The 20,861-nt window shown below is 49.4% G+C and overlaps 1 protein-coding gene across 2 annotated transcripts; it reads left to right on the top strand.

Moving 5' to 3' along the window:
* The first annotated feature begins 5,935 nt into the window (after window positions 1–5,935).
* Window positions 5,936–18,211, top strand: DLL4 (delta like canonical Notch ligand 4). Of its 2 annotated transcripts, XM_080592296.1 has the most exons (11): window positions 5,943–6,928; window positions 7,070–7,333; window positions 7,554–7,611; window positions 8,357–8,626; window positions 9,739–9,799; window positions 9,919–10,049; window positions 11,433–11,602; window positions 12,678–12,897; window positions 13,358–14,066; window positions 14,826–14,934; window positions 16,334–18,211. In XM_080592296.1, the coding sequence occupies exons 1-11, from the start codon at window positions 6,875–6,877 to the stop codon at window positions 16,337–16,339; spliced, it is 2,052 nt and encodes a 683-aa protein (XP_080448422.1). In that variant the 5' UTR covers window positions 5,943–6,874; the 3' UTR covers window positions 16,340–18,211. The 2 variants fall into 2 exon arrangements, with proteins under 2 accessions (XP_080448421.1, XP_080448422.1); XM_080592295.1 differs by lacking the exon at window positions 16,334–18,211 and having other exon boundaries at window positions 5,936–6,928; window positions 14,826–16,298.
* Window positions 18,212–20,861: the final 2,650 nt, after the last annotated feature.

The raw sequence follows: 20,861 nt of genomic DNA, 5'->3' as shown, positions 1-20,861 counted from the left end.
GCTGCTTCCCTCGGGTAGGACTCCTGTGGAGGAAGGAACATCTCCATGCCATCCCAGGGCTGCAGGAGACACTGCCACCACGGGACAAGAGCAGGAGGAAGGAGTTGGGTACCCTGTGCCCTCAGTGTCCCATTGTTGTGCATCACTTAGCACTGGAGATGAAGCATGTATTGCACGCCCATTCGGGGCATGCTGTGTGGTCAAGTACCCACTTTCTTTAGTTTGCTAAATTACCTGATGAAACTTCTGATTTAGAGAATACAGCCGGGAGCCTGGGCAAGCACAGCTTTTGCCATCCAAATAGATCTGCTGTCACATATGACTGACAAGATATTTATGCTGATGGGTCAACAGACAGACAGACAGATTCATTAATTTTCTTCTCCCTTGTCCCATTATCTAAGCCCCTGTGCCATCCACAGCCACTGGAGTGAATGTTCATTTCTATTCCATTGTCATACTAACTACTGCTCTAGTTTAAGTATTCTTTTGAACCCCAAGAACAATGCGCGCAAGGCGCAAATCCATCCCACTCCTCCATGGCTAAGTAGGGCCATTAGACAGGAGAAACAATAGAAACGCAGCGGGTGCTCTGTGTTTGCTCCCTGCATGGCTGCACACAAAGACAAAAAGCGAGGAGGGCTGGATGGGCCAGGGATGGGTGTTGGATACCCTGATGCACTCATTTTCCCAGCATCCCCAGATCACAAAGGAAAAGAGGTTTTGCATGGGCCTGCAGAGGCTACATCAGTCACTGGGCACAGGACCTCATTGTTTGGTTTGTTTTGTTTCCCTGAACAATATGTCACATATTTACTTTCCTCTTGGAGGGCTGATGCTAGCATAAAATCATCACCACGTTATGTCAAAATGTCAGCATGCCACATCGCCACAGCTCCGCATGAGGCTGCCTCATGGGCCCCCACTAGGATTTCTGCATCCAATCATTTCCCATAAGCAGTGTTCACAGGATGTGAGATCTTCTTAAAATAGGACAAACCCAGAAATCCTGGAGCCGGTGGCAGCCCTCGTTCATGTCTCTGTCTTGAGTGACTCCATCTGGACAATCTAGGATCGCTTTTGATGGGCTGTGGAAGCAGCTGCTCCTGGTTAAAATCTTTTTTACTAGAAATAAATAAAAATGCTATGGATAAAAAGTCAGGATGGTCTTTCTCTTTCTTCGGTCATTAGCAGGTTTTACCTCCAGCGCAGGGATTTTAAAAGGGATTTTCTTACCTAGGTGTCCAGCTGTGCTTTAAACACCCTTGGCTTTTACCAGTCTGCAGCTCTGAGAAGTTACAGCCGCCTTGAATCAGCTAATCCTGGTGCTCAAGCAGGTGCAGCTCCACTGAGTGCCAAGTAGACCTCTCCTCCTGCTATTACACCAGCACTGGCCTCCAAATCTGACCCAAAATTCAGTCCTGAGGATTCAGCAGCTCCTGCCTAATGCTGGGCTACCAGGGTAGTGAGGAAATCAGGAGAGCTCAGAAGGAACCTGGTGTGGCCACCACGAACCCCTGTGGGGGACCAGCCCACAGGAGGTGGATGCCACCAGGGTGACGGTGTGTCACGGACCTCTGCTGGGTGCAGGGCTGGAGGCCACGAGCCCCGGCTGCCCCAGAAGGGCTCCCCCACGCCCCCGATGCCTTGCTCTCGCTCCTGCCCCAGTGGGACAGCCTGCATAGGGAAAGGGTTAAAACTGCCTGTTACTTGCTTTCTGTGACAGATCCCTTTACCCAGCGCTATATAATGTAGCCCCAAACATATTCTAAGCAGCCAAGGGCAGCCCAACCATCTGTTGGAAGACACAGACCTTCTGATGCAGGAGTTCCCAAAGCCTGGCCCACGGGACATTTACTAAGGAGCCTGCAGAGGAAATTTCCCCCCTTTAACTGAAGCCAGCCTGCACTTACTTTGTTAAGTTGCTTCAGGCAGTGTCCCATCCATGACTGTTGACCCGTATGTGCCTTTTGTATGAACAAAGACTTGGGAACCTCTGGTCCCAGTGAGGCATGTCCAGCCTCTCAGTTCGACCCTGCCAATCCCACCCATGGCTCTAAGGTTCAAAAAATGACCAAGATCTGGGCACCTCCCAGGTACCTCCTCTCCCAGGTACCTCCCTCTCAGTTCTAGCTGTAGTTTCCAGGGGTGCTTTTTATGAGAAATCCCAATTCTGTCCAGCCATCTCAGGTAAAAGAGCCAAGTGACTAAGTGGATTTCTTGCTGGCTTCCAAAGGCAATTGGGCTTCCACAGCCAGGTGCTTTGAAAGTGGTATCCCTGGCCTGCACTGAATTAATTCAGAAAGAAACAGACTCACATTACTGAAATATGTACATATCTATAATTTTTTATTTAGTCAGATTCAGGTGCCTTTGACAGGCACAATAGCACAATGAATTAAGCAATAAGCGTAGCCACAGAAGATCCCAGCAGTACCAAAATCACCTCTGGAGGAGGAAATTGGTCAGCCCAGTGCTGCTCCCTCCCTCCATGAGGAAACTGCCCGGTGTAACCTCCCCACGCCACATTACTCACTCCACTTTCTCATCTCCCCAGCGATGCCATTTACTCTCCCCCGAGACCTGCAGGGAGACACCTGGAGAGGTTCCACCCTGCTCCCTCGGCTTGGCTCAGCACAGTGCATATCAGCCCCGACACCCACAGAAGGACGGGGTCCCTGTCCCGCAAGGTCCCCATGCAGGGGTCCCAAGCCAGCCTCACCCCAGCATTAAGATAACATAACACAGCGCTAAGGAAGGTGGGATCGGTGGCTTTAGTGCTCGACAAAAATAAGAAAGAATAAACGAAAGGCACTTTTTAATGTTTTGTGTCCTCCCCAGCTCCGGTCCGTGCCCTGGCACAGGGTTTCAGCCGAGGCGAAGCCCCGGGCTGGGCGGCTGTGCCGGTGGGGCGCTGGGCTGGGGTAGGGCTTGGGAGCTGCTGTGGCATCTGGCACGAAAAAATGTCCCGGGAAGCTGTTACATTAAATGGCCAAATCGATTTATTGAATGGCAGGTGTTAGCTACAAACAGATGGAGAACATAAAGGCATAAGCAGGCATTTGTATGGAAAAGAAGCCATCGATTTGGAGCTGAGAGGCTCAATAGTGATCGTTATACCCTTTAATAGAAATGTTCTTATTTTTATGGGCTCAGCTCCGAGCAACAATGGGCACACACCGCCGCGCTGCCCCGGCGTCCGGCCAGGGCCGGGGGGGGGGGGGGGGGGGGGCTCGCTCCAAGCCGAGCCGGGCCGAGCCGGGCCGGGCGGTACCGAGCCGAGCCGGGCCGGGCGGTACCGAGCCGAGCCGGGCGGTGCGGAGCGGTGCGGGGCCGGGCGGTGCGGTGCGGGGGCGCGGTGCCGAGCCGTGCCGTGCCGTGCCGAGCCGAGCCGTGCCGAGCCGTGCCGTGCCGTGCCGTGCCGTGCCGAGCCGAGCCGAGCCGAGCCGAGCCGCGCTGTCCCAGTTGGCACGCGGCGTGCCCGGCCGGCCCGTGGCAGCGCCCCGCGGCAGATGAGGCACGCGCCGGCCTCATTACAATGAGAATGGGCAGGCTGGAGGAGCCATGTGGCAGCAACAGTTTGCAAATCCCCCCTCCTTCTGTGCGAATCGGGAAACATTTCCAAACATTTGTACCCCAAATCGACCACATTAACACCCCTCGGAGCGGCTCTCCCTGGAGAGATGCTCCGCGCTATGGACATTTAGGCAGAAACAAAACAAGCAAGGGGGATTTTTCTTTTCTTTTCTCCCTTTCTTAGGCTCTCTGGGTGTGCGTCAGCGCTGAATCGATGCGCAACTTTCTAGCTAAGGGGTTTAAAAGCCATCGGGGAATCCGGCTCACGGAGTGGGGCCGTGCACATGGCAGGGGCGGCGGGTGCGGAACAGACGGGCAAGCTCCGGGCTCGGGTGCCCGGTAAAGCACCCCTCAGATCCCGGTAAAGCACCCCTCAGGTCCCGGTAAAGCACCCCTCAGGTCCCGGTAAAGCATCCCTCGGGTGCCCGGTAGAGCATCCCTCGGGCAGGCGCTGGGGCGGACCGGGACCCCTGCCGGGAAGGGCAGCGGGCTGATGAGGACCCCCCCCAGTGTCCCCGAAATCGCGTGGGGGCTGCAGCCGAGCCTTTTGCTCCTGTCCCCATAGGAGCCGCGGTCCCACGGCCACGGGTGGGGAGGGCACCCCCCGAGACGCCTGCAGGGCACCGAGCTGCTGGCGTGCTGCTCCCAAAATAAACGCACGGAAAGGCTCACGCGTGTCCCCTTCCAAAAAAGCCGGGTGCCAGCACTTTGTGGCCGGAGCCCCGGCCCTGGGGTGTCCCCCCGGCCTGGCACCCCACGCGAGGTGCTGGCCCTATGCGCCACACTCCGGTGGATACGGCTGCACTTTCAGGCTCAGCTGTCCGATGCTGTTAATGCAACTTTTTTTTTTTTTTCCATCTGAAGCCTGTGTGCGTGTGTCAACATGCAGCAGGTGGTTTATTATATTCCCCGTTTATTATTTTATTAGGGCTCTCTTTATAGCCGCAATCACAATAATGCCCTGGAGTTTCGAGGAGGATTTTACATCTCTTTCGCACCACTCGCTCCGGCTTCTGGAAATATTTGTTTTGTGGGGACACGTGGGGAGTTGCAGCGACTTGTGGAGCACGGGCAGAGCATGCAAACTGGGTGCAAAGCTCAGGGCGGCAGCCACCGGGAAGGTGGCGGCACCCGTCAAGGTGCGCGGCCAGGGGATCGCAGCGAGGTTTGGCGGAGCTGTGAAAAGCAGAGATCAGCTTGTCTTGCTCTAACCTACATTAGCTCCGGGTCCATATGGTAGATGCTGCCTGTGGATCTCCAGCACCAAAGCGGGGCCTATTCTTGCACGCCGCCCTGCTTGTGCCAGATGGTGCCTGGACCAAGTGGCCATGCGTGGGGTGGCTCTGGTTAGCCTAATAAACGTCCAATACAAGTCAAAAATCAAAACACACACATACTAACATCTGCTAGAGCCTGCAGTACCCAGCTAGCCTTTCAATACTGAATTAAAGAGCCCCACAGCCCTTCTGTTCCCCTAGGTTAGACACTCATTACCATTTATCAAGCACTGATGTTATCTGGCCTCTCATTTTATTTAGTACCGAAGCTATTAGCATCAGATTTGATTTTGACAGTTGACGCTGCTGCTGGTAAAGCCGGGATCTGGCCGGGCGGATCGCCGCAAAATTCCGAGTCCATCAGCGGCGACACATTCCTCCTCCCGCCTTGTTTACGAGGCCGAGACAAAAGAGCTCCCCTCGGGTGCCTCTGCCCGCGCCTCGGCTCCCCCGCAGCCCCCGCAGCCCCCGCACCGTGCCCGCGGTGCCCCCCCATCCCCATCCCCTTCCCCATCCCCTTCCCCACCCCGGGACCGGCTCCGCGGGGAGGCGCGGCCGGGGGGTGCCGCTTCGTGCTGCCGCGGCCGGGACCCGGCTTTTTCTCCCTCATTTCTCCCCCCCCGCCCCAGTCCCAAAAGAGCCCGGGCTGGGGAACGGCAGCGGCAGCGCCGAGGCCCCAGGGCGGCTCCCCAGGTGCCCCACGCCGCCAAGGTTCGCAGCCCTGCGAGCGCGGCGCTGGCATAAAGGTGGCAAGACCTCATTACCATACAGCTGAAGGTTTATCTCTCCCTCCCCAACCCCCCCCCCCCCTCCGGCCTCCCATCCATTTAACAAGCTGAACTAAACAGCCACATGAAAGGCCTTCTCTGTGCTTGGCTTTAATGAGGGACACGCGACCCGACAATAAGCGCCCGCTGCAATCAGGCCGACGCTCGGCTGGCACACGCCGCCCCGCAGCCCCCATTGCCCCCCCAGCCCCAAACGCGGCTCCCCGGGGGGGTCCCCACCGCGCCTCGCCCCCCGCCCCGGCCGGGCTGCGGTGCCCCGGCGCGTCCCGGAGGCGGCGGCGGGGCCGTCCCGTGCCGTGCCGAGCCGTGCCGTGCCGAGCCGTGCCGTGCCGAGCCGTGCCGTGCCGTGCCGGTCGGTGCCGTGCGAGCGCCCCTTTTGCTTTTGCTTTCTGGGGCCGGCGGGGCGAGGACGGGGAGCGGCGGGGACGGGACGGGTCGGGACGGGACGGGACGGGACGGGACGGGACGGGACGGGACGGGACGGGACGGGACGGGACGGGACCGGCGGCCGTCGGGGGCCGAGCGGGGCGGCGAGGCGGGCAGGACGGGTGCTTTGCAACGCTTCGGCCCCTATTGTTCGGCCGCCCCGGGAGGCTGCTCCTCGGAGAGGCGTCCGCTTTTCCATGGAGCTCTCCCTCCCCGCGCTGTAAATATCTCAACAGATGCTCGGCTCGCTCCTAATCAGCTCGGCTCCTCGGCGGCCAGCGCGGCGGCAGCGGCAGCGGAGCGGCAGCAGGGAATTAGCGCCGGTTCTGCGGGCTCCCCGCAACATTTGGCTCCTTTTTCCAGAAAGGAAAGATGGAAAAGGGGAGGGATCGCCCGTGAGGCTGACTGACGGTTTACATAATGAGCTTGCGAGGATGCGAGGCAACTATATAAACAGCTCGGAGGGAAGCGAGTTTTCCATTTACCGAGCGCTGTTCGCACCAGTCCAAGGAGGAGCGGTCCAACACTAAGCACTCCCCTTCGCGTCTCTCCCCAAACCCACCCGGCTTTGGAGTTTACAAAGGCGCCAGGAGCGGTCGGAGCTCGGGGGTTGGCTGCAGGATTTCATTCCCAGAAGGGGACGGTCTCACCCCACCACACCTGGATTTTTACCTCCCGCTTTCTGCCGCTGCTCGGGGAATACTGGCGAGGGCGGATCGCGCTGCGAGGGGCGCCCACCCGGACCCTTTGAGGAATACAGGAGGAAAGCTAAACCCCCGGAGAGCTGGAAGCGCCGCTTCCACGAGGATGACAGCCTTGCGCAGCTTTGGCTTGACGTTTCTGTTAATGGTTTTGCAGCAGGTAATCACGCACCGAGCTAACTAAGCGAATACGTGGAAGGGGTTCGCGGAGCGCAGAGCGGGCGACGGACGCCAGCTCGCGTGGCGGAGCCCGGGTAAGGTGTGATTTGGGTTTTTTTGTGTGTGTCTCCCCTTTGTGCAGGGGGTGGCCGGCTCCGGCGTCTTCCAGCTGGAGCTGCACGAGTTCGTCAACAGCCACGGGTCGCTGGCCAGCGGCAAGCCCTGCGCCCCGCACTGCAGGACCTTCTTTCGCGTGTGCCTCAAGCACTTCCAGGCGGTGGTCTCCCCGGGGCCCTGCACTTTCGGCAGCATCATCACCCCGGTTCTGGGGACGAACTCCTTCAGCGTCAAGGACACGGAGAAATTTGACAGCCCCATCAAGCTGCCCTTTAACTTCACGTGGCCGGTGAGACTCCGCTCGGAGAGCCGAGCGCGGCCGCGGGGCAAGGAGGGCGGCAGGGAAAGGCTGAGCTCACGCAGAGCGAACCGCTCTCGCCGGTAGACTTCTTCCCAGAGCTTCCTTTAAGGAAAAAAAAAAAAAAAAAAGAGGGGTGGGGGGTGAGGGATAACACGACCCGATGGCACGGGGCGCGGGGCCGTGCTGACGCTGCTCTCTCCGCCCGCAGGGAACCTTCTCGCTCATCATCCAGGCCTGGCACGCTCCCGCCAACTACCTGCCGCAAGGTGAGCGCGCCGCGCGCCGCCGGCAGGGGGCGCGCCGCACCCGCTGCGCGCTCCCGACACCCCCCCCCCCCCCCTTCAACCCCGGTCCCAGCCCCGGTCCCGGTCCCAGCCCCCCCCCCCCCCCCCCCGGCCCCCCCCGGCCCAGCTGTTTATCCGATAATTTCACGGCCGGCTTTATCCGACCATCAGCAGCTCGGTCCCCCAACGATATCCATCAGGGGCCGCTTTGATTCTGTCCCGACCCAATCTCCAACACAATTGCGTTTCCTCCGGTTTATTTTTGGCGTGGGAAAGAAAGGAGCTCTGCGGTGAGAAAGCTGCGAGGCTGCCAAAGAGCCCCGGCCGCCTTTTCCTGTATTTTACACCTTTCTCGAATTCCGCCCTTTGGAAAGGAATAATGGCTTTGGGATGTTTTTCTGACAAGAGAGGAAAAAGGATATTCCAGCAGCACAGCAGCCCTCGCTTTGAAAGGCCTCTCTCCGCAGAGCCCCCGCAGCCCGGGTTAACGCTCACCGAGCCCGGGGCACCACCCTCATGCTCCAGCCCTCCTCAGTGGGGCCACTGCACACACACATTTGGGGCAGGGGTTCCTGGGGCAGACAGTGGTGCCGGTGGTGGTGGTGGCCATGGATACAGTAGTGATGATGGTGATGGTGGTGGTGATGGTGGTCGTGGTGATGGGGATGATGGTGGTGGTGATGGTGGTGGTGGTAGCGGGCTGCTGACACTGTCCATTGTCCCCCAGGCTCCCAGCCGCTGCCTGAGGACTGGCTCATCAGCCAGATGGCGATCCAGCGGTCGCTGGCGGTGGGCGAGGACTGGTCGCAGGACGTGCAGAAGGGCCCGCTGACCCAGCTGCGCTACTCCTACCGGGTGGTCTGCAGCGAGAACTACTACGGGGACAGCTGCTCCCGCCTCTGCAAGCGCCGCGATGACCGCTTTGGCCACTACGTCTGCGAGGCGGACGGCAGCCTGGCCTGCCTGCCCGGCTGGACTGGAGAGTACTGCACCGAGCGTAAGTGCCAGGCCGTGACAGACATCGGGTGTGTGAGGGGCCGGGCACAACAGCTCCTGCATGAGCCCCATGAGCTGCCCAGGCCCCACAGCCAGCCATGTGGCATCGCCCCTCTCCACAGGCTGCTGGCAGCCAGCTGCCGCCTCCTCGCCTAGGTGGGGAGTGAGGGACTCCCAGTGAAAGGCCGTGCCACCTCCTGGCCTGTGCACTGGGCAGGCCTCTAAAGCTAGCAGGTGTCTCGGCGTATTAAAACACATCACCTGCTCCGACTTTCTTAGGCCCTTCTCTGTGCTAATCCAAGAGCTACACTGGGACAGGAGTGTAGCTGAAGAGGCCTTTGAGGAAAGGCAACCCCCTAAAGCATCAGGGAGCTGTTCGGTGAAGGCACTCCGATCCCAAAAGCTTGTTCCCTGTTCCAGTTGTGTCAGCAGGCCCCACGCTGGATGCAGTGGTGTTTGCTTGTAGCTGCAGCGGCGCTGCTGCAAAACATCGTGCACCTGGCAGAGCTCGGGGCTGTGTTTTCCTGCTGACCTTTCCCCTCTGCGGAAAGCGGCACGCTGAGGACTTTGCCCCCCACCCCCCGTTGCTGCAGCTGCTAATGCTGTGCTGCACCTCTGTGAGCAGTGAAGAAAGCAGAGAAGGGATCTTGGCTGTTATCGCTGAGTCAGTCATACCTACTCTGAGTTAACACGCTCACAGCTTGCCCACAGAGGCTTACACCATTTCTGCTGCCAGAGAAGATGGGGCAGATGTTGCGCTGTTGTAGCAGGAATCCTTACTGTGGGCTCAGGGTCCCACTGGATTTTTGCAGTCTTCTGTTAGCACGGGCAGAGCCACCACTTGCTCCTTTTGTATGAGAGCTGCAAGAGTTCATGTTTGTTGTGTAAGCAGAAAAACTAAAGGACAACTTGTCAGATGTTGGCTCTCCTTGTTCACTTCCTCCTGCTCCAGAACTCCTCGTACTAGGAATTTTTAAAACAAAGCTTTGAAAGTGCAAAACCGGTTTTCGAAGCATATTTCTAAAAGCAGACATTCCCCCTTTTAAAAGTGTACTCTGTAGTGGCATATGTATTTACCTAAACATTTCTGCTTTTTTTATGTTCTCTTTACAGCCATCTGTCTGTCTGGATGTACTGAACAGAATGGATATTGCAACAAGCCAGGAGAGTGCATGTGAGTAGATGGCAATTGCAATCCGAACTTCAGTTAAAACAGAATAGTAATAGAAACTTGTAACAGAAACTTAAACTCTTTTCCATGTCATTAATGTTTTAATTTGACTTTTCTTTTAGCTGTCGTCCTGGCTGGCAAGGCCGCTACTGCGATGAATGCATTCCCCACATAGGCTGCCGCCACGGGACTTGTAAAACACAGTGGCAGTGCATTTGTGATGAAGGATGGGGTGGCCTCTTCTGTGACCAAGGTTAGTTCCGAACGTTGTGCTTCTGGGTCTAGATTGGGTATTCCTCAGTATGGGACTAAGGAATCCGACCCATCAGATCTAGAATTAAATTTCAGCCAGGTACACGTTGGGAGGCATCAGTTTGTACCAAGGCTAATATTATATTAGTAGATACTAATACTTAACTTGTAGTAGTTTGGGCTGAAAACAAGCAAGCCTTTTTGGTAGGTGTTGAAAAACAACACCACCTGGATGAGTTTTGAACAGGCAAGTTTTCTATCTTCTCAAGCTAAGTTTAATGTATTCCCTGTACAACTATAACAATTTACTAAACAGTTTCCAGCAGCAGTAAACACCATAATTTGGGCCTTCCTTATTTTGCATACAAGGAAGTTAACTCATGTGATAAGTCTGGAGCATGAGAGAAAAATCATGTAAGCAAGAATGAAAAGTACAGGTTCCATTTTAAGGTACACCAGACCACTTCCACCTATTCAACCCATTGAATCACTGAACTGTAGCCAGCTGAGCAGTCATGTCCTCAAGGCCATATATGCACTGCTGGCACTGAGATCATTAAGTACTCAGAGCAAGTTAAGTGTTTTCATGACATTTATAGGATTAAGATGGGGAAGTCTGAATTAGGCAGGAAAAGTAAAGCTGCAGATTTTTTTTTCTGTTTGTAGTTACCTATTAACCAGTTGTATTCCAATTAGTCTATGGTATTTATAGTGCTTATAAAGATTTTCTACTTGCGTCCTATGAACTTGTGTGCTTAACCTCTGTCTCAGATCTAAGTGAAAACAAAAAGGGCCATCAAGCTTGGCAGAGCATTTAGACAGTTTAAACTACTAACATTCATAACAAGAGAGCATGGTAAATAAACAATAAAAGATTTCTAATGTTTGTTTAAATCTTCAAGCCTAAATATTTTTATTTCCTTCCTGCCTTCCCAGAACGTGCCTTGGAGCACACCTTTTAAAGATTGGGCTAATTCTTTTAGTATGTGACATGTTGTGCACGGACTGTCTGTCCATTACGCCTTGGAGCGTCTTTCTGAGAATACACACAAAGTACATTTTGGCATCCACATCCCATTACAGCTAACAGGTTTACACACACAAAAAAGGGAGAGTATAGCAAAGCATTAAGAAAGATAAGTTTCCCAAAATTCAGAGCTCAAGTGATAGACGGAGAGCAATATGTAAAATTCGTAACAATCTGAAACATCTGATTATTACTGATAATAATCTGAATAATAACCTCCAGTATTCCTATTAATAGCAAAATTGAAGACTTTTAAAATTGAAAATTCTTTCTTTACTGTTGACTATGGTGTTTTTGTATGAATGTCTTTTTTCAGCCATCAAAGACTCTCTTCCCTAACACATGGTATCTTTGCAGATCTGAACTACTGTACTCACCACAGACCGTGCAAAAACGGAGCAACTTGCATGAACACCGGCCAGGGCAGCTATACGTGTTCATGCAAACCTGGCTTTACCGGTGTTGACTGCGAACATGAGATCAGCGAGTGTGACAGCAATCCCTGTAGGAACGGTGGTAGTTGCACGGTAAGGGCATTTTAAATGTAAAGTCTTTGTGTGAAGCAAGCCCCAGTATACCTTTCCAGAAATGGTTTTGTAACAACATAATGGGAATTCGATAGTACACAGGTTCATTACTGACGCTCACAACTATCATACTGAACCCTTCCCTGGACGTGTCAGGGGAGGAAGTCTGTTACAGGAGGAGATGTATCATCTAGATTAGAACTAGTCAACTGATCCTTAGGTTTCTGTGGCAGCCATTACGAGATCTTGGCAAGATTCAAGGTTTGTGAGGGAGCAGATCTTTAAAAAAATAAGTTTCCCAAATGAAGGTTCATACCAAAATGTGCCGAGTCTGTATTTTAATAATAAATAAAACGTCTGCTTTCTGTTATGGAGTGTAGTGCCAGTTGATACAAGGACAATCAGATGAAACACTTTCTGCAAAACAGGGTTCTTCATTTTTAGTTTTCTGCAGTCTCGTGTTTCAATGTATTTTCAGAGCCAGTCAATGATTGATCCTTCCTGTTGATAACGACTGATGGCTTACAAATATCAGATGTAATCCAATGCATGTTTTGATTAAAGCTAATGCTGCAAGACCCAACTCCCTTCTCCCAAGGCCTTGGACATACATTACTTGCAAAGAAGAGATGAGTTTTGTTGTTATCTAAGTGGAGGGACTTCTCAATAGCAAAGCAAAATAACCCTCTTTTTTATTAAAAAATAAAAAATAAAAGGCTCTCATGGAGAGGATAAATGTCCTGACCACAGCTGTGTAGGTTGACATCAGGCATCCTCTTAGATAGTAGTGGTGTTAGTCATGTTTTTGCCTAGTTGCCTCTAGGCTCCCTACAACTGCGTCTGCTCTGCTTGTGTAGTTGCATGATTACTCCTGCACGATGAATACGGCCAGTTCTCGGCTCTCTCTCTCACAGACCAGCCTGCAGTTATTTACTCTGAAAATATCACTTTTGCCACAGTCAAAAGTTCAGTTCTGTCTTTTGGGACAGAACAGCACACGCTGACCAAAAATAAATGCGCAAGCAGCTATCCTTTGGTGGCATCAAATTACAATGGCTAATGTTGTGTTTTGCAGGATCTGGAGAATGGTTATCACTGCCTCTGCCCCCCTGGCTACTATGGAACTCACTGTGAGCACAGCGCTTTGACGTGTATCGATTCTCCATGCTTTAATGGTGGCACATGCTTGGAAAAAGAACAAGGGGCCAGCTACACTTGCGTTTGCCCTTTCGGCTTCACGGGGTCGAACTGCGAAAAAAAAGTAGACAGGTGCACAAGCAACCCATGTGCAAATGGTGAGTCTTTTTATCAAAAACTCTCACGTCTCCTTGATTTGTTTGTGCTTTTCAGTGCAGAAGTGATAGAAATCCAATCTGACCTCTACTCTTCCTCTAATACATTAGTCTCTCTCCCTCACTGTATTCCACGTCTACCCTAATTTTGGCCTCTTGGGGCAAGGGGGACGGCTTTCACTGGCACTTTCTACGCAGGAAAAAAATGCACAAGTTGGATGGGATAGGATGTGATATGGGATGGGATAGATGGCAGAACTATGCACATTCAATTAACTTTATCACCTATTTAGAAGGGGCATATTTTTAAAGGGTGACGGGTAAGCTAGAAGGAACTTTTCGATGTGTGGTTGTTTGGTAAAATAACCTCCCTCTTCTTGAGGTCGTATAAAATGCTTATGGGCAGAGCTTTATGTTTTATTGGAGACTGATTTTTTTCTTTTATTTTACTTTTTTTCCTCAGATGGTAATTGCTTTTACCTTGGTCAGATTCGCGTGTGTCGTTGTCGGGCTGGTTTCTCTGGTCAGAAATGTGAGATAAACATCAATGACTGTGCCAGGAACCCATGTTCCAATGGGGGAACTTGTCACGACCTGATCAACGATTACACCTGCACATGTTTGCCAGGCTATAGTGGCAGGAACTGTGACATCAAAACCAGAGACGAATGTGCTTCTGGGCCATGTGAGAATGGAGGCACATGCTACAGTGGACTTTATAGTGCCAACTTTGTCTGCTACTGTCCTTCTGGCTTCATGGGCAGCCGCTGTGAATTACCAGTTTATTCAGTGCCCATTACACTTCCTCCTAAACCAGTCCCCTGGATTGCCATATCCATGGGAGTGGGGCTGGTGGCTTTGCTCATACTGTTCTGCATGATAGCAATGGTCATCAGGCAGATGAGGATGCACCCAGAGCAGGACTTGGAGACGATGAACAACCTATCTGACTTCCAGAAGGACAATCTCATTCCAGCTTCCCAGCTCAAAAACACCAACAAAAATAAAGACCTCGAAGTGGACTGTGGGCTGGAGAAGTCAAACTACAAACCCAAGAATCATAAATTGGACTACAATCTGGTAAAAGACCTGACAAGTAGAGGGACACAGGAAGATAAATATTACAAAAGTGAAAAGTGTTTAGGAGACAAGTCTCCACTCCGACTACACAGGTGAGAATGCAGTCTTCCTTGTAGTCTTTCTAAAGCCCCCCCCTCACCTGCATACCCATGTAGAAGCAGATGAGAAAACATGAAAAAAAAAAAAAACAACTCGGGGAGATAGCATACAAAATAAACCAGAGCAAAGCCACGAATCTTAAAATAAAGTACGCGTGTTGTGGCCAAGTGGTATCCGTAGCTAAATGAATTAATTTGAGAGCTTGTGCAGGGTACTGGTAGTATGGGTGCTGTGAAAGGGAATGGGAGCGACTAGTCTACTGATGAAAGTAAGAAGTATCTTTTCTTCCTCAATTGATCTCAGAGAAAGAACAGTACAGCATATAATGATAAAAATAAGTATATTGGTTATTAAGAAGGTAAAATGATCTGCTTACTGAGAAGAAGGTTAGAGTAATAATAATTACTCTTTTCAAAAAAAGAAAATGGCAACTATTCACTAGGTCATCAGTATTCTCATACACATACTGAAAGTCTTGCCTGGGTCCTGCTTGTGACAGGTGCACTGAGGGATCTGAGGAGTATGTAGCTAAATTGGACATGGCAGAAATCTAGCAAGACACTAGCTATTCCTGACTTCCACCTCCCTAGTGTACTGTCCTGCCATCATATAAAACACATGAAACTTCATCCTCTGCCCTTCCCTCCCACATCTCCTTGGCAATCTCATTCCAACCCTCCATATTCATTGGATTTTTAGAGATAGGAGTGTTAGTAGTCAAATAACGCCCTTTTCTCTCTGCCCTGCCTTAGTGAAAAGCCGGAATGTAGGATATCAGCGATATGCTCTCCAAGGGATTCAATGTACCAGTCCGTCTTTGTGATAACAGAAGAAAGGAATGAATGCATCATAGCCACAGAGGTAAGTAAGTACATGGGTGAACAAGCATAAATTCACAAAGTAAAACAGGCAAATTATCCTTTAGAATTGGATCTGAGAAGGTTACTCAATTTCCAGGGATCCCCGCATACACCCCTTCTCTTCTGTGGCTGACAGGAGTGCCCAAGCAAACTGAGCATACAGCGGGGAAAAAAAAATAATAAATTAGCAGCTCTAAAACCAGAGATTCTGGGTTTAGATAAGGAGATGAAAGCACCGAACCTCAACCCATAAAAATTCAGTACATCGTAGGATTATTTCCTCTTAAATAAGTAGTCGGCAAAAAAAATGAAATAATAATAGTTCATAAATCCACTGATGTAAACCCATGTTTTTTTTCCCATGACTACTATGGGTAATCCACGTTCTGTGGAAACAGGCAAAGCTATAGATTTCCAACAGAAGATGGAAGGCAACTGAATGTGTTAAGTGGATAGGCATAAAAGACATTTAAAAAGTCTGTAGTAAGACATGGATGAAAATTTCAACCTCTTGGCATTTAAGCTCTAGCTATGTGTTCATGGCTGCAGCAATTTAATGCTGTTTCTTAAGTTACTGATAAACATATCTAAATTTTGACATTATCTTGAAAAGCTTGAGAACAGTATACAAAAAAGAGGTGCCTAGCAGTGAATAACCTGAAGACTTCAAAAAAGCATCTACTGAAGAACCAAACAGTTCCCAAAGAATTATCAACAATCAATACCTGTCTTTTTCAGTGAAGTCAGTCACCTCTAGCACTAGTTTCAGGTAGTTCCAGACTCCAAGAAAGAGAGCTTGCTGCGCCATATAACAGTGATCTGTGAAGTCAGATCTGCAGCTTTCTGTCTCCCTTGCCAGGGCGGATATCAGATTTCAGCTTGAAGGCAAGCCGGAATACAAGTCAACCAGTAATATTAAAAGTTTAACTGAAAGGATTTTCAAAGATACAAATGTCAGTTAGACACTTCATTGCCACTAACTGACCTAAATATTGTATCTTCCTTTGAAGATCTTGCTGACCAAAGCTGGATTTACATCAGGCAAGCCCAAAAGTACTTGTATGATCAGAATGACAGGCCCGCGAAACTTCTCTCCCCGGCACACAAGCTATTGTGTTATACCAGATGCCTTTCACAGAGACTTAATGTTAAGCACCCAGATTTTTAAGGTTTATCCTAGGCATTTTCTCCCTCACTCCAGGTAGAGAGGCTACTCGTCATATAGATGAGTTGTTTGCTGAATATTCTCTCTCTCTGGATCCAGCCAAAAACATTGAATGCTGGTAGTTAAGCTGTAGTAATATCTGGCTTAAATTACTTCGGCTTCAATTACAATTCGTTAGTTCTGCTGTACTCTGTGCTTCCTTCTCATTTGTTGTGTTACTTTTATGCCCTGACAGGTATAAGACTGAAGATCAGCCCATTTGCACCTCAGATTTGGTAATGCCAGTAGATGGACGTTCCTGCTGCATTGTTTACAATTCAGAACTGGATTGGACTGTTTTTAATTACATGCAACTTGCTGCTCTCAGGCGGAGGATGGAACTGGGTGAACTGGACAGACTGTGAATTTACTGAAAGATGCAATACACCTTTTTGTTCTTACTGCCCTTGTTTGAAGTTTGATACCAGATATCTCATTGGCTATAGAAGAAGGGAGGCAGAGGGAAGAGAGAGGGGTTAAAATGCTTATGTTTTGACTTGCTTTTAAAAGATACTGAGGCCAGTTCCTCATGGACAGACCTGTGGCTTTCCAGAACTCTGGGTATGGGAGGTGCTGGTAGAGGAGGAGGCGCTTAACTATCACAGACGTTGCCACGGAAGGTGTGAAGAAAGACACATTGCTATGCAGATAATGGATACAGTATAAATGAGGTCTCCATTTTTTTTCCGGGTTTAAAAGTGCCTAAAATGTGTCAAGAGAATCTAACAAGCCCAAACAGAGACTTGACTGCTCTTTCTGCAGTTACCTGAACAGTATTGGGCAGGGGTGATTGACACTTCTTGCTACACATCAATTGGCGTCTCCTCTCTCCTGCTGCATGTACTGGAGACAGTTTAAGGGGCGAGAGGAGGAAGGAAAGAGGGATACCGAATTTACGTCATCTCATTTGGTGATGCTTTGGAGAACTGATTGACCCAAGCCACAATATGGGACGGGATTTTCACAGATTTAAGCATCCAAGAAGGGAAAGTTGTGATAAGGAATGTCTACTGCCTGTTCCCCATTGATACTGAGGAGAGACATGATCCCAGTTCTATTTAAAGCCTTACAAATGCGTTTTAAATCAATCAGCTCCTAGAACCTAAACATGCTGAGCTGTCTCAGCTGTTTTCATGCCCTTTGCACTACCAGTGATTGTGAATAGACATTACTTTTTTCTTCTCCTTCCTCATTCTCTCCCCCACCCCCTTGTTCTGACACAAATTTGGGGGTTTATAATGAGTTTCTGAATTAGGTGCCACCTACTGCAAATAGTCTCAAAGTTGCAGCTGTTACTTTCTGAAGGAGAAGCAGCAGTGTCATCCCTGTATTTCTCTGTCTGGTTGCAGATCTCCAATTCTGTCCCTCACGCTGGTTCCAAATGCCCAATAGCAAAGCACCCACTGAGAGGCCCTCTGCCAAGACGGGTGGAGATTAGAATTAGAAGGTCCTAGGCTAGTCCTTTTCCTTTCTTACCGCCCCACTTCTACAGGGAAAAGAGGAAGCCAGCCCCTGGAAAACAGAGGCCTGCAGAAACTCTTATCTACACATTTACAGCAATAATATTGGGTGCCCCCGTGGAAAGTGCCGTGACAGTAATGAAATGAGACTGTGAGGTGGGGCGGAATGAGGAGGGAGGAAACAAAATCTCTGCAAAGAAACCTGGACTGTGCTATCTCTCGGACAGCGATATTCCTGCCCTTGTAAATCCTGTTGTTGGACTAGCCCATCTAATGCCTTGAACTGTGCAGACAAGACCCTTCATAATGTCCACTACTGACCTTCTGCTCTGACTGTGTAGGACCATTTTGAAGATGACCTTCAGAAATCAATAATATGGGTTTTAGTTTGTCTGTTTGTAGTTTATTTTGAAGACTAGTATTTCAGTAATTTAAAAAAATCAGAAGCACTGAACTTTCTACGTTTTATAACATTATTTTGTATATAATGTATATTTATAATCAAAACAGAAGTGTAAATATGTTTATTACTTCTCATGTAATGTTTTTAATGTGATGACAAAGTTTGAATTTTATTTTTTTTTTCAAGCAATGAAAATACTTTCCTGCTACTATGAAGTTTATTGTGGTTTGTCCTTTTACACTTCAGGTTCCATGATTTTGTGTCAGACAAGGTTACTTGAAGCCCCAGAAGTAAGCTTGTCTGCCTGTTCCCTGCAGTCATTTCATTTTGCACACCAACTGCTGTAGGCTGCTTTTATAACCATTACCTGATGTCAACAAAGTTGTTCAGCTGAAGAGCATTCATCTGACAGAAACTTTATTTATGTTGTAACACATAATATTTAAATTACATATATATATATATATATTCTCTTGCTATGAAATGGGATCGAACCATCAAGAAATTTATTTTTATCATCACTTCCCTCTTTCTCTTCTGTGGCAACTTGTGGCACAGAAGATTCAGATTTCACACCATTTCAAGGTGGCTGTACAGACTTGGGGTTCACTTACAGAACAAGATATGATTTCTAATTGTTTTTAATCCTATGTCTTTAAATGCTTTCAGTAAGACACAAATCTCGCCCTGCTCAGGATCTACTTCTACACTTGCAAAGCTGTATCCCTGTTTGAGCAGGACGGGCGAGATTTGTCTTCTGCTCGCAGGACCAGAGGGAGTTTCAGGCCTTCTCCCTTCCCTGTGCTACACCAAGAGCTGTGTCCTCCCAGGGCATCCCAGAGTCATTATCCTCCCCAGCCCTTTCGGAGGATGTTTCCACGGAAAACGTGTAATAAACATGCTTGTATAAAACACTCCCTGCAGATTTAGTAGCCTTTGAAATGCACACATTTACAGACAATTAGATCTCCCACTAGATCAGCTAGGTGCGATACAGCCAACATCTGAATGCACAAAAGAAAAAACTATAAGAACAGGAAACCACTGCTGCTCTATTTTAAAACCAGGCACTTTTTTTTTCTTTCTGGTGTTGACAAAATGCCAAAAAAGCATCTTAGTGTTGGATGCCTTTCGTATCTTTCCCAAAACAAAATCTAACCAAAACTTGCTAGTTTAAATATATATATAAATAAATTAAAATGAAACAAACAAACCAAAAAAACCCCACAGACATTAACAGAAGAATCATAACAAATTCTTTTTAATTTTTCATTATAATACAAAAAATAATGGTTTATAAGAGTCCTTCTGAGTGTATTGCTAACGTTACATAAATGCTATTTACTTTGGATGGTTTTGTTTCTCCCTCTTCAGTTCTTTTCTTAGCAAAATTAACTTTCAAATGCCAATCAATTTCCTTGGCTACCATAAAAATAAACTTAAGATGAAACTCAGAAATAAAGCGCCACCTCCCCCTCCCCAAACATTCACCCTGTAGAGCAAATTATGAAAAACAAGCCATTGACAAAAAGCCGAGCAGATGCTCCCTGCTTGCAGTCCTTCCTCGGCAATGTGAAATAAACCCAACAGATGCCTCTCCTAATTGAGCACATGGATTACATACACACATGCACTCTGTCCTGCTTAAAACAAAACACACACAAAAATCAAACAGGAAAATAGCCAGAGAACTCTTCCCAAAGCCCAGGCAAGCAGGAATGCTAAGACCAAAAAAGACTCAGCTCTTCCTGCTCAAAACAAGACAGGAAACCGCATCTATAGACTGGAGGGAGTTGAAATCCATTAAAACCCGTGGACCTGATTATGTAGATCCCACAGGGTAAAGCAGGTACAACACATGCCTTTGTGTATCCACACAGGAGAGAGGAAAAAAAATAATGCATCAGCTTACAAGGAAATCTGTGAATATTTACTGGAGGCAGCACTGCACTATGCAGCTACCAGAATAGATCACAGATCCTACACAGGAAAAACAGGAGCTGTGCCTGCTTCCACACAGGAGGAGATGGAAAGCATATGTGTATCTACGCACGTGTGCACATCCCCAGGTCCTTGCCAAAGAAATTACAAGCAAATTAGCTGAACACATATTATGACCTGGGTTTAACCCACACCTTCAGCCAGAAGTTTCCTTGCCCGGGACTGCCGTGCGCTGCCTGCTCACCAGCCTGCCCCGAGCTGAGCGCATCTCACAGCGCATAAACTCACTAGGAGGAGCTCTGCGATCCTTCTGGGCTGTACGGGCTCACCTGAATTTCAGACATTCCCCTCGAGGACCACGGACGATGCCAGGACTGTAAAGGCACTGACAAATAATGCCACTGAACAAGCTTATCGGAGTTCTCAGACCCAGCTGTGGACTCTTACTTCTCTTAGCACCATTTGCCCCAGCTATGGCAAGCTGCACCGAAACCTGGCTTTCAGTTATAAAGACCACACAAATTCATTAAAAAAAAAAATGTGAAAAAGCACCAGTTACAAGAATGGACTCCCGACTACGAGAAACTGGTGTTTGCTCACATTAGTACTCAATACAAACTATTCCACAGCTACTCACTGGACTGAGTGACAGGGATGCTGCTCCAAGCAGCACTTTACTTGAGTTGTTGCATGTTCAGCTCCAGCCCTTCATCCTTTACCTCTTTAAACAGTTTGCTTATTAGGGGAAACGGACGCCGGGATATACCCGTAACTATAGCACCCACTGGTGCCGAGACAACACGCAGCAGCACCGCGCTGATTCAAACGCAGCACAGGGCACGGAGTTTAGTTAGTGAGTGTAGAAAAGGGATGCTTGTAGAAACTGTGCTTGCTACGGGACCTGCCTAAAATAGGATAAA

This window comes from Anser brachyrhynchus (assembly GCF_964034855.1).
Source record: "Anser brachyrhynchus genome assembly, chromosome: 5".
Taxonomy (NCBI): domain Eukaryota; kingdom Metazoa; phylum Chordata; class Aves; order Anseriformes; family Anatidae; genus Anser; species Anser brachyrhynchus.
This window is presented reverse-complemented; position numbering and strand designations above follow the sequence as displayed.